The sequence below is a fragment of the Rhinolophus sinicus genome, linkage group LG03 (genome assembly GCF_036562045.2).
Source record: "Rhinolophus sinicus isolate RSC01 linkage group LG03, ASM3656204v1, whole genome shotgun sequence".
Taxonomy (NCBI): Eukaryota; Metazoa; Chordata; class Mammalia; order Chiroptera; family Rhinolophidae; genus Rhinolophus; species Rhinolophus sinicus.
In genome coordinates this window covers 52,616,244-52,629,642 of record NC_133753.1, presented here as the reverse complement: position 1 = coordinate 52,629,642, position 13,399 = coordinate 52,616,244, and the positions used below count along the sequence as shown (strand labels likewise).

Below are 13,399 nucleotides of genomic sequence, written 5' to 3'. Positions count from 1 at the left end.
TTGGGTCATCAATAGAGAGAGCTGGTCTGCACAGAGAGAGGAGAATGGAACATAAGTCAAGAGAAAAATAATAAAGATAAGATCATTCTGCCTCAGCAGGTTAGACTAGAGAGAAGCCTTGTCAGTAACTGATGTCTTTCTGTTTCCCTTATTAGTTTTGGCTGTACCTCCTCCACTTAGGAGTCCATGAGATTCTTTAGATTCCTGCTCATAAATTATTTTTGCTTAGTTAAAAAAAAAAAAAAGATCATGTAACACTGTCACTGTTGTCAATTTAACAAAACATATATCCACTTTTGAAATTCAGTACATGCTTTAAAAATTTAAGAGTTTTACCAACATACAAGCAAAGAACATACCATAGACTGACTTCTACCCTGAAGCTCTAGTCCAGGGGTGTCCAAACTTTTTTCAACGTTTTTCACCAAGGGCCATATGCGGTAAAATACACAAACAGCCGGGCCACTCACTCGACATGAAGTACGTATTGTCTCACCTGGTTTATTTAAGTAAACTAAATATATTTTTGGAATTTGCTGCAGGCCAATAAAAAATGGACTGCGGGCCGCAGTTGGCCCGCGGGCCACAGTTTGGACACCCCTGCTCTAGTCTAACAATCTGCTGTGTATTTACATCTAGATGTTACACTGGCATATCAAAACTGACTTTCACAAAACTAAAATCATGCATTTTCTCTCCAAATCAACTCCTTTTGTCTTTCTTAGAGGATATCATTTCCTCTAACAATAAAGCTCAAACTATAGTTATATTTATATCTTCAAGAATTTTATAATACTAACAATTTATTGAGTACTTATTCTGTGCCAGGCTAATGAATTTAAACATAGCTCATCTAAATCTTGTAACAACCCAAAAAAAGCAGGTGCTATAATTTTTCACCTTTTTATAGAGGACAGTTAACTTAGTAATCTACCAAGGACAAAGTGCTGATAAAGTCAGGACCAGGTTTAAAACTGAAGTCTTTTATTCCAGAGCCCATATTCTTAAAGACAATGTAGTACCACCTCAGCATTTTAACTCAGGTCCTTACTAAATCATTTAAAACTATCACAATAGTCTTAATCTATAGGATTCATTCAAAACTATCACAATAGTACTAATCTATAGGGTTCATACAACTATAACTCACCCTACTGTTGAAACTATTGAAGGTGAGAAGAAGGGTATCTTCAATTCAACCTTCCTTCAGTATCATTTGATTGTATATAAAACATGAAAGGTTCTCCAGTGCCCTCCAAATTAAGTCCAAACTTCTTCGCTTTATTTTCAACACTTTCACAATAGTTTTGGCAATAAGCTCAAAACTACTGCCCCAGACTTCAATCTTATTATTATATGAACTTCATGCTCCATTCTACTACTAGCTATTCTGTCTGTATGCCTTCTACTTTTTCATTTCTGCCCCTTTATTCATGCTATTCCCACTTGAATGCCTCTGTGCCTCTTCTATCAGCATAAACAATACTCATCTTTTAAAGCAAAGTATACCTAACACCTATCCAGATCATTTCAAGTAAAGTAATCCCTCACCCCTTTGAAATAAATAACCCTCACTGTACTTAATGAAGTCTTCCTTACATTATTGTAATGACTTATGTTCACCCATATCTCCCAACCAATAAACTACATTCCCTGAAGGTCGGTTCCAAGACTTCTTCATCACTTTTTTTACAGTACCTGCTACATTATGTACATGATAGATGCATAATAAATAGCTAAAGAATGAATATTCCACTCCAATAAAAGAGTAATTATAAAAATTACTGTTATATACAATTATAAGTATGCTATATTCCATTCACAGAAATTGACCAATTTTCAATTTGATACCTATTCAAATTGACAAAAACAATTCCAGAGCCTCAAAATAACAGAGTTCACTCAAAAACCAAACACACAACTAAGCTTGACAACAGTGAGGTAAAAAATCAAACTAAAATCTTATCTTTTGAATGCAATAAAACTTTTTCTTCTTATGAAAATTTTCAGTAAAGGCAACATCTAATTTAGCTTAGTCGATTTTCTTGAATTCAGTAAATGTTTTAAAATTAGTACTAAAATACTTTTTAAACTATATCTTTTTTTTTTGTCCCTGTGAGCTACTGGTCCAAAATCATAGATAGGACTTACTGTCCACATAAGTAATTTTCTACTTATACTTTAATTTATTCAACAAATATTTACTGAATGCCCACTATGTGCAAAGCACTGATCGATGTCTGGCAAAGACAAAAATCTAAACACACATTCTAGTAAAGAACACAGAAAATTAAAAAAAGTAAAATATACAGTAGATCAGATGAAGATAGATAGATCTAGAAAAAAGTGAAGCAAAAGAAGGAGACGGGGAGTGCTGGGGTGATGGACAGGGGAGAGGATACAAGTTGAAATTTTTGTTCTCTTTTTACAACGCAAATGCATGAAGATTTTACCTTGATACCACTTGTCACTACTGAAACAAATTTAGCGAGAGAATATACGATAATCATACCTTTAGTCTAAGGATATAATGACTGGAACTCTGTAATACCTAGTAGCAAACATTTAGATTTCCCAATTGGACGTCCCAACATTAGATTTAAAAGTCACAATAAACCACAATGAGACACCATTTCACACCCACTAGGGTGGGTATGATAACAATAAATGTAGATAATAACAAATGCAGGCAAAGATGTGAAGAAACTGAAACCCTCATATACTGCTGGTGGGAATGTAAAATAGTGGAAGCACTTTGTAAAACAGTTTGGCAGATCTTCAAAAGTTCAACAGTTACCATATAACCTAGCAATTCCAATCCTAGATATATACTAAAGAGAAATGAAAGATATGTCCAGACAAAAACTGTACATAAATGTTCATAGCAGCATTTATGTCTTCAAAGTTGAAATAACCTAAATGCATAAACAAACTATGGTATATCCATACAACAGAATATTACTCAGCAATAAAAAATGAAGTACAGCTACAACACAGATGAACCTTGAAAACGTGCTAAATAGAAGAAGCCAAGTATCATTCCATTTATACGAAATTTCCAGAATAGGCAAATCTATACAGACAGACAGACAGACAGACAGAAGATTAGTGGTTACTTAGGGATGGGGAAAGTTGGAAAGAAATGGGTATGACCATAATGGGTACAGAGTTTCTTTTTGGAGTGATGAAAATATACTAAAATTAACTGTGGTTGATGACTGCACAACTCTGTGAATATATTAAAAACGATTAATTGTATAATTTAAATGCATAAATTGCATGGTATATGAGCTATATCTCAATAAAGACGTATACAAAAAATTTAAGTCATTTAATTTTTCAATACAAAAGAATTTTTAAAAATCAACTAGTTACCTGAGCGCTTCAGAATGCTTCTTAAAAATACAAAACCTTTTACTTGGACGGTTACTGTGAAAGCTGGAGAGACAAAACAGATTTTATTAATTTTATTCTATAGTAGTCATATTAATTTATAGCTATTGTCACACCTATACTTAAAATTTCTAGTTTTGAGTAAAAGGTCATGATATAAATAATGTTTGTCATCCCTGTATAATTCAACATTTTATCTTATATTGTATTTCGCCTATTTATTTTCTAATGACAAACTTCCCTAAGCAAATTCTTATATGATCAGGACCCTCGTCATTACACAAAAAAAGGAAATATTCAAGCTTTTTAAAAAGTACAAATTAATTTTTTCATCTGTTAAGAGTTGAAAACAATTCTAAATTTTTGCTAATAACATTTTTGCTATAACATGAGTTGTTATCAATAATCATTTTTAAACCATTTTCCAATTTCAACATGCTTGTGTTGGGGAAAGGGGCTAGAATCCAAATGATCCTGGAAGTAAATAGTATTCAAGCTAAATGCCACTCTTCACCATTTATAAAATCAAACATTTAGAGTTCTTCGTAATTAAAATCAAACATTTAGAGAGTTCTTTGTAATTATTTTAAAAAAATCAAAGCAGAACTCTCATGAGCTAAAGCAATGCTTCCTCTAAGCACAGAACAGAAAACCACTAACCAAACTTTATGACTAATAATAGCTTTCATATACCATTTTAAATTTGGTAAGGAAAGCTTCCCTGTACTAGAAAGACAGGATTAGTTTAAAAGATTATTACTAAAAGTCGAGTCATAGACTAAAGATCAGCATCACCAGGGAGCTCACTTAGAAATGTCAAGTCTTCTGTCCCCCACAAACTACTGCATTAATCGCTGGCAGCAGAGACTAGCATTTTTCAGGAATGCTTGTGCAAACTGAAGTTTGAGAAGCAGTAGCCCTACCTAGCACTGATAGATCCAAATTAGCCAACAAACCAGGTTAATGGTCACACGGTCACCCTCAGATACAAGGTAACTCTCACCCGCACAGCACGTATATATGAGAAAAATACTCTTGACTAGCTATAACCCCCAGAAAATATCCTCAGAAGATTTCTAATAGTCAATTAGATCTATATAAAGTTAATAACAATATAGAAATAAATCTAAGAGAAAAAATGGTTAAGACTTTTATTACGATACAGTGAAAACCTAAAGTATGTTTTAAAATCTCACTACCTTGTAAAAGGATGGCATAATTATCAAAACTCATTAAACTATTCTCTAATAGGTGAATTTTATTGTGTATATATTGTACCTCAATTTATACACAATAATAATCCCTTTGACTGTATTTTCTAAATAATCTTTTTTTTTATTTATTTTTTAAATTTATTGGGGTGACAATTGTTAGTAAAGTTACATAGATTTCAGGTGTACAATTCTGTATTACATCATCTATAAATCCCATTGTGTGTTCACCACCCAGAGTCAGTTCTCCTTTCATCACCATATATTTGATCCCCCTTACCCTCATCTCCCCCCACCCCACGCCCCTTACCCTCTGGTAACCACTAAACTTTCTAAATAATCTTGATTCAGTATAAGTAACAACTTTACTTCCAAAGAAATGCAAAAGAAACAGTTTCCTAAACACCCATCAGTATTGATGGTATGACTACTATTTAAGACACTAGAATAGAGGTTAATGATACAATAGGAAAGAAGGCAAATTGCCCTGAAGTTCACAGTAGGGGGCAGGCGGGGGAGGGAGTCAAACAGCAGCTGGCACAGAATAAATGCCTAATAAATATTTGTTAAACGAATGAATACATCAATAGTGACACATAAAAAGTTTTGTGGTTTCAGGTAGTAGGAATAGCGGCCATCTACCAGTTAGTTCATTTCAGTTAAGAAGGTCCCCACTGCCTTGCTCCAGGCAAAGCAAAGAGTAAGATAGAGAAGAATTTTCAAGAAAATAAGAGTTGAAGGAGATGAAAAAGTAGTTAGGAATTAGATATTTAAAGGTCTTATGTTCTTCAGAAAGGTTGAACTTCATCCTATTAACATTAAGAAGGCAAAAGATTTTAGGCCAAAAAACTGACCTGGCCAGGTAGGCCTACTCTAACAACAGAAGGAAGGAAGGATTGGAAAAAATGAGGGTGGGTGGGGACTGCAGACAGGAGACCAGCTATGATGCTATCACAATAATCCAGCTGTTCTTCCAATGGTTATTATTTAATGCCAATAAATCTATATAAAATATATAATAAACTCAAGCATATCTTGTAACAAGTCTTCACTGTCTTATCCATTGTACAGGAATGAATTGTTATACCAGCTTTTTTTCCTGAAAGTTTTTAAATCATCCTTCAAAACCTAAGTGAAATGTCATTAATACAACACCTTCCTATTTCTTCTTGAAAGAATTTGTTCTTACCTCCTCTGTGCTCATAGTCACTTGTTTATCACACTAAATTAGGTCAATACATCTCTCCCACTAAATTGTGAAAATTAAAGGACTTTTCCACAATACCTAATATTGACAACTTAGAAATAATGATTACTTGAATACTTCATAAGTGCAAATCATGTTATGAAGCACTGTAAGTACATTTTCTTTAAAAATCACAGTAAGTTTCTTTTCAAAAAAAGGGAACTGAGGGTCAGGTTAAGTAACCTGCCCAAAGTCACAAAGGTAACAAATAAATGATGAAGCTTGAATTCAAACAGAGATTTGTCTGATTTTTCACCACCAGCTTGCCATACTTCTTAGCAAATAGCAAACTCTACTAGAAAAATGGATATTAAAATATTTATGACTGTTAATTGTACTACATGCAGAAAAAGAGCCTTCTTATATGTCATGTTGAGGAATAATATCAGTATTACACAGCAATTCATTTGGATTTTTTTAGATGACTTATATTGCTACCTATGCTATAAGCAAATAAGGTGCAATAAAACAACCAATCCCAAATAATGCTTTTTTTAAAAAAATCACTTTAAAATTACATGTTTAATGATGCTCTTCTTTGAAAGAGTCTTATTCCAAATACGCTCCAACTGCATTAAGATTTTGGAATATCCTCTTTTGAGATTTTATTTAAAGCCTTTTATAATTACAATAAATAATGACTATCACTGTGTTTACAATGTGGTAGGTGACATGAATACAAAGAACCCCGTCTTCTCAAGGAGATTGCTAGAGACACAAACAAATATAATAAAAAGCATAACAGATGAATGGTACAGAACTCAAAGTAAGGAATGATCCCTGTGAGTGGTGGTGGTGATCAGACGCTTCAAAGAAAAAGGTAAACGGAAAGAAAGGGCAGGGCATTCCAGGGACTCACAAAGAATAAGGAAAAACCACTGTTAAAAATGAGTATAGGAAGAAACTTTACTCTGGAGAAGAGTAGTTAATTTATGGGGGTGGGACTCATTATCGAATGGATTGGGCAGACAGACCAGAGGGAAAAAGACCAATTGTGAGTACAAAGGCAATATGAGATGGGCATTAAAGGTACTCATCTGGAGAAAATGCAACTTCTGTATATATAGAACTCAAGCCTATATCAAGAATCCAAACTGAGGAGAGGTATTGGTGGGCCATTCAATGGGAGATACCAAAGGCAGCTGAGTGAGGCAAGGGTACTGGTGAAATCGAGCGAAAGGAAAAGGGGACCTACCAAATCCTAAGAGTGGCAATGGAAGCTTTTTGCTCCATAAGAAGCTCTAACAACGAGTAAAAGCTTACATGTGTGATGATGATAAAATGCAGGGTTGAGGCTCGCTGGGAACTGGGAAAAGGGTATAGAGAGAGTGAAGCTAACTAGAAATATTTTGGAATAGAATGGATTTGGAAGTGCTACAGGACAAGGACAGGTGGGAAGTCTACGATAAATTGTAGAAGGAAGGGTGGGATGATCCCTGGTTTAAGAAAACAAAATATTTTCCAACATGATCCCTTGTAAGTTAAGGGCAGAATTAAAGCCCCATTTTGGTTAGTCACATATTTGTCACAGAATAAGAGACATTCCACACAGGAGTGCAGAGAGAAAGGATGCCTGAGGCCTGCTTTAGAGGAGAGGGAAGGCAGTGTGGCAGAATGCAGAAGGCGGAATCTCAGGAAGCTATGATGCACACTGGCAGATTCAGAGACGTTCATGAGCCAAGAAACTTGGGACAGTGAGGTGTTTCCAGCGGGTGTTCCACAGTCACATATGATGCCCTGAAAGAGTATTTAGGTGGTAGTTGTGTGAATGCTGCAGATTATGATGTTTGGCTTATTTATGTTCTTATTAGATGCCAGAGAGTCAAAGGTAAAAATATCTATAAAATAATTAGAAATACAGAGTTGGAACTCAGAGGATTGAAATGGGAAGATTTAAAGTTGAAAGGTAAAAGTGACAGTGATTAAATTACCAAGAAAGGAAATGTAAAGAGGCACGACTTGTTGAAGGAACAAAAAGCAATGAAATAGAAGAGTAGCCAAAAAGAAAAGAAAAATGGTAGTAACCGATTAACATAAGCTGAGAAGAGTTTCAAAAGTGAGTGACAACGTCAAAAACTCTGAAGTCATGTTCTAAGAATTTAAAAAAGTGAAAAAATGTAGTAGTAAGTACATGGCAAATAATCTTTAAAGGGGCAGGGTTAGTGGGTAGGTGGGAATGACACTTAAATTTAAGGGTAAAGAAATAAATCACAAACAAGCTATTAACTTTTTACAAATACAAAACAGTAAGAGAAAAACAAGATATAAGGAAAGTAGGCAGTAGGAATAAATCTCCTTCATTTTAAAAAAACACCTGAAAACGTCTGTAAGCAAAAGGTCCCTGGTTGAGAGAAGAGATGAAGTAGCAAGTTAACTGAATAAGGTTGTGGAAGAACTGGAAGAGATAAGGGACAAGGTTAACTTTGGAGAAGTGGAACATCTCTGATTTCTGAGATCAATGTCCGGATAAAGGTAACAGGAAAATAATTGATGTTGAAAAGATTGATTAAAAGGATGACCTCCAACTGAATAATTAGTAGGCCAGGTTAACAACTAACAGACTAAAATAAAATCTTTAGCATACTGAAAAATGTTTAAACAGACATTGACATAAAAATAAGGAAGTACTTAAAAAAGACAGGACCCAATCAAAGTTGAAGACCATGAAGTCAGATCTAGTGTTGATTGAATCAAGTGCCGTTTGGTACTCAGAACTGAGCATAAAGTTCAGAAGATGTTCAAGTCTCACCCTGGCCTTTGTGCCAGGTGAGCATGTCAAAAGGTGTAAAAGCAGCCATCAAAACGGATGGCCCTGAGGGTAAGGTTGACTATAAAGTTAGACGGATGCTGCTGGACTTTGGAAAAAGGAGTCAAAGCCCTGAAAGTGACAGGATAAACAGGAATTCAAGAGAAATAAACAGTGTGTATGATCAGATTGAAACGCTATGTGGTTAAGAAAGGATACAATAACTTGAAAGTTGATGTGAAATGCTGGCACTAAAGAAGTCAAGGTACCATGAGATCAGGCTAATCACATCAAGGTGGGTGGGGTGTGTGTGGGGGCGGCGAGGGGGACTGTGAGAGAGGTGCTGAATGAAGTCATCAAAATGGGTGGGAGAATCCTTGAAAGGAATAGTTGATAATGACCAGAAAGTAACACAGGTCATGTTATGATCTGTAAGAAAATCACTTTTATTAGTTATACTTTAATTCTAACTTAAAAAAAATAACATAATCTGACTTTGAATAATCACCCTAACTGGTTTATATCTGAACAATTTTTGTCTATTTTTAAAAAATAAAATTCTACCCTGAAGGATTTCCCTACTAATGAGACACAAATAATGTAGATGAGACACAATAATTGTGAAGGTTCTCAGCACAGAGTAAATAATAGATACTCAAACAGAATCTAAGTTGAATTAATTAATGAAAAAGAATTCCAACAATCGCATCATGACTAGAATAGTCTTTCATTTCACTGACTGAATGCCAGGAAAGAATAGATGGTTTGATGGATGGATGGACAGACAGATGAGAGAGAGAGAGAGAGAGAGAGAGAGAGAAACAGATCCAATAAAGATCTTAGCATCACTGAAAAATCTTGGGAGTCTCTCATAGTGATTGCTTTGAAGAGAATAACACTCACGAAATTACATGTATTTGGAAAATGTATTTAAAACATTTAAAGTTTTATCTTTGAAAATAACGATTTTTGAAAATCCCATAGGAAAAAATGTTCCCAAAGAAAATCTATTTCCCTAAGAGACCTATCCTAATTTCATTAGTCTAAATGTTCTTCCAGTTTTAGTTACAGTAATTTTGAGTTACCATACTGGAAAATAGTACCAGGCATCATCCTAGAAGATCTCTACTGCTTGATGTTTTTAGTTTCTTGAAGAGAAAAATTGGCTTCTAATATATAACTGTTTTCAAAAACCAAACTTGCTGAATTATAGTTTAATTGATAATTATATATGTTTAACTCATCTTACCTCATCATATGATTTACATAGGATTTGCTACAGCTAGTGTTGTATCTGCAAAAACTACAGTGGACATACGTAGGAAAATGGTTTGCAAAATCTTTTATTTCGGAACAACACTCAATGCACTTGTGAACTCCCCGACGATACCTTATGGAGATAAAAAGAAACTGATAAAAATATATTTTAAAACAAAAATAATAAAGAACTTTACTAATTTTTTTGATTAAAGCAAAATTGTTTAAATTAACATTTAAACACAGACATAATCTGAAAGTCTGCTATGGAACAATAGCTAGAATAAGTATAAACAATCTAATATCAGTTAATGTTTGCCAGTGGAATAAAAGGGATTAAATTAACCAATTCAAGCATCACAAGATATAAGCACAACATATGATACCAGTATAATGGATGAATATTACAGAAAAAACATAGTAATTAACTACTGCTCAACAGTTGGGAAAAAAATGCCTTTTTATTATTTGTTTGGCCTTTATGCCATAAGTGATAGGATAAAAATGTATGAGTGAGTTCTGTAATATAGGGTACATTTATATTAAAGATTTTACTTTTATATTTAAGGTTAAATTAGTATTGTCTATCAGGAATAAAAGATTACCTTAAGTTCCTCAATGCTGTATTGACTTTACTTTTTCTATTGCTACCAGCCAAAGTGCTTTGTTTTTTTTGCATATTAGAGATTTTTGATTTGAATTTAGATTTACTTCCATTAGGCTTACTTGCATTAGGTTTACTTGTACTGAATTTAGCTGTATTAGGTTTACTTGTGTTAGATTTTGTGGGATTTTTAGCAGTTGTATTTTTTGTCCTTGGAGGTGAGAGCTGAAGGGTAGACGTGTTTGCACTAATTGAAGATGTAGTTGAAGACCCTGATTGGAGAGGTCCAACTGAAGCTCGAATAGTAACCTACAAAAATGAAGATAATATTTACGTTAGAAAATTATTCCTTGAATCAGTATTAAAATATCACCATATAACCAAAGTTAAATAATCAACTATTTTGAAAAGAGCAAATATAAACTATAACTGGATAAGTCTTCCATTTATTTTAAATGTTTAAATGAAATCAATTTTGATATTCATTTACTTTTAGTATTACATTTTTGTGTTGATTATCAGTTATATGTTAACAGTTATTAATGGATAATTAGGAGTTAATGCAAATTGCATGAATATTAAAAGAGCACATTCCATACATAGCTATTTTTATGCTCTAATATAACTACAAAAATTCACATACATAGAGGTCAAAATTTAAATCTCAAAGCCTGAAAAATACCTCTAGAGAGGCCTGCGTTACCCTTTATTCTGCATTACCCACAGTAAAAGTGATCTCCTCTTTACAGGGCCTCATTGGGCAGAATTTATGTTTACAAAGGTTATGGGAGGGGTTACATCAATTCAATATACTTTATGGAGAGTTTAATAATATTTAGAATTTCCTTAAAGAGAACTAATATAAAGCTTATGATTTAGGATTCAGAAATTATATTAGTTGGTTGACAATGGAAAACACAATAGCCTACTAACATTCTCATTAATCATTTGACTATTCTCCCCCCATACATATTAGGAACAGCCTATGAGGAAGTCCTATGAAAACATGTGCTTTGGTATCACACAAAAGCACTGAACTAGGAATCAAAAGACTTGAAGTTAAATCTCATACTACTCCTTCCTAGCCATGTGGCCTTGAATAAGTAACTTATCCTCTTAAACTTCTTTATCTATAATATGCGGAAATGGAAATACCTGCCTTGTCTACTTCACCGGATTGCTGTATGAATTAAATAACAGAAACTATGAAAAAGCATACTGAAAGCCTAATCCTAAGGTGCTATAAAACATTTAGTATCGTTATTATTAATATTATTATTGCTATTATCATGAATAAGGGAAAATATGGGAGAGGACTGCACTGCTGCTTACATTAGTGTTTTGCATGTCTAGTCCCAGCATGGAATGAATGGACTGCAGGGAAGGATGCTGGATAGCTTCTCTTGCTCTAGGTCTTCAGAGCATGGCTTTATACTGTTTCAGTTAATTCAAATAACAGACATACCCACATTCAAAGGTAAGAACCCAAAGCCAAATATAAATGTTTTGGGAATTATTTCACTTTGGATTATCCATGCCTCTGTTTCCCTCCACTGGAGCAAATATTCAAGAGCTGACTGTATATAAAGAAGTCAGAAAAAACAGAGGTATATAAGGCAAAAAGGGAAAAGTAAATTACAATCATCAGTATGCAGTCAGACATGTGTTTGCTCACTTAAAACATAATCCTATCCAGCAGCACAGCTTGCTTCTCTGAAAGTAGACTTAGTAATAACAACTTCAATAAGTATCTAAGAACTCATGGCATTCAAGGCACTGTACCAGATGCTGAGGACGCAAAGATAAATAAAACATGATTCCTGATCTCAAATAGTTTAGTAGATAAAACCGATACATACACTGCCAACTGGAATAGCTCAAAAAAAGGCTATATAATATTGACACAACCCAGTGATCTAGGGAACAGTTAATCCAGTTGAGCTTTTTACAAAGGAATACCATTCTAGCAGAGCACACAGCACTGACAGAAAAACAATGGTTAGAAGGTTTTTTCTAAACATAAGAATGATAAAATCTAAAATTAGAGTCAATAAAAATCATTACCCATTTTTTAAAGTATTGTATTCAATAGATAAAACCAGACAGGAGTTAATTTCTATTATCATACAAAATATTAAAATACAACGTATTTGAACTCACTTTTGTTCCAGGAGGCAATCCTTCTAGTTGTTTAGGTTTTATAAATGTTCGATGATGCTGAGTCTTGTGATCCATTTTCTCTTTGCATGTCAAAAACTGCAGTCTGCATTTTGTACAACGATGTATTCCTTTTTTCTGAAAACAGAAAAAAGGAAAAATAATTTCTACAATCACAAATCCTGTGTCCTGAAACTGCTCTGATTTTAATGACACCAAAATAATTTTTTAAATAGTATTTTGTATCTTTCATCATAAATATTGGCAAGGTATTATTTCATTTTTTAAAAACACTGTTTGCATTAGTATTTGGGTTTCAAAAATGTCTGTTATTATACAGAAATTGAACATGAAAGTTGTATCAATTAAGTTCTAATGAAAGTTCGCTCAATAGTGGTATGAAAGCTCCTTTAATTATAAAGTATTTAGACACAAGATATTATGAAAATGAGCAATACTATGTTTTTATCCTAGAAAAAAGTAAATTCTTTTTAATTTTTGCTCTTGCATGTTGGTTAACAAGTTGGTAAAAGAAATTCATATATTTAACCAGACATTTCAAAGAACGATGTTAAAGAAATGGTTATGTAAAGCTGTGCTATATAATAAAACTTTCTGCAATGATGGAAATGTTCTAGAGCTGCACTGTTCAATACCACTAGTCACATGGTTATTGAGCACCTGAAATATGCCAAGTACAACTGAGGAACTGAATTTTTAATTAATTTAATTTTAAATAGCCACACATGGTTAGTGGCTGCTATATTAAACAGTCTGAACATGGA

General features: G+C 33.6%; 1 protein-coding gene across 12 annotated transcripts in view; it reads right to left on the bottom strand.

The window, feature by feature from the left end:
- ZNF280D (zinc finger protein 280D) overlaps positions 1-13,399 on the bottom strand; it is a 104,946-nt gene that overhangs the window by 33,429 nt on the left and 58,118 nt on the right. For all 12 annotated transcript variants that reach the window (XM_074327704.1, XM_074327699.1, XM_074327703.1 and 9 more), the window contains 4 exons: positions 12,618-12,752; positions 10,459-10,766; positions 9,846-9,986; positions 3,376-3,438 (listed from right to left, as the gene is read on the bottom strand). In XM_074327704.1, coding sequence (XP_074183805.1) covers positions 3,376-3,438; positions 9,846-9,986; positions 10,459-10,766; positions 12,618-12,752 — 647 coding nt within the window. The remainder of the gene's footprint in view (positions 1-3,375; positions 3,439-9,845; positions 9,987-10,458; positions 10,767-12,617; positions 12,753-13,399) is intronic.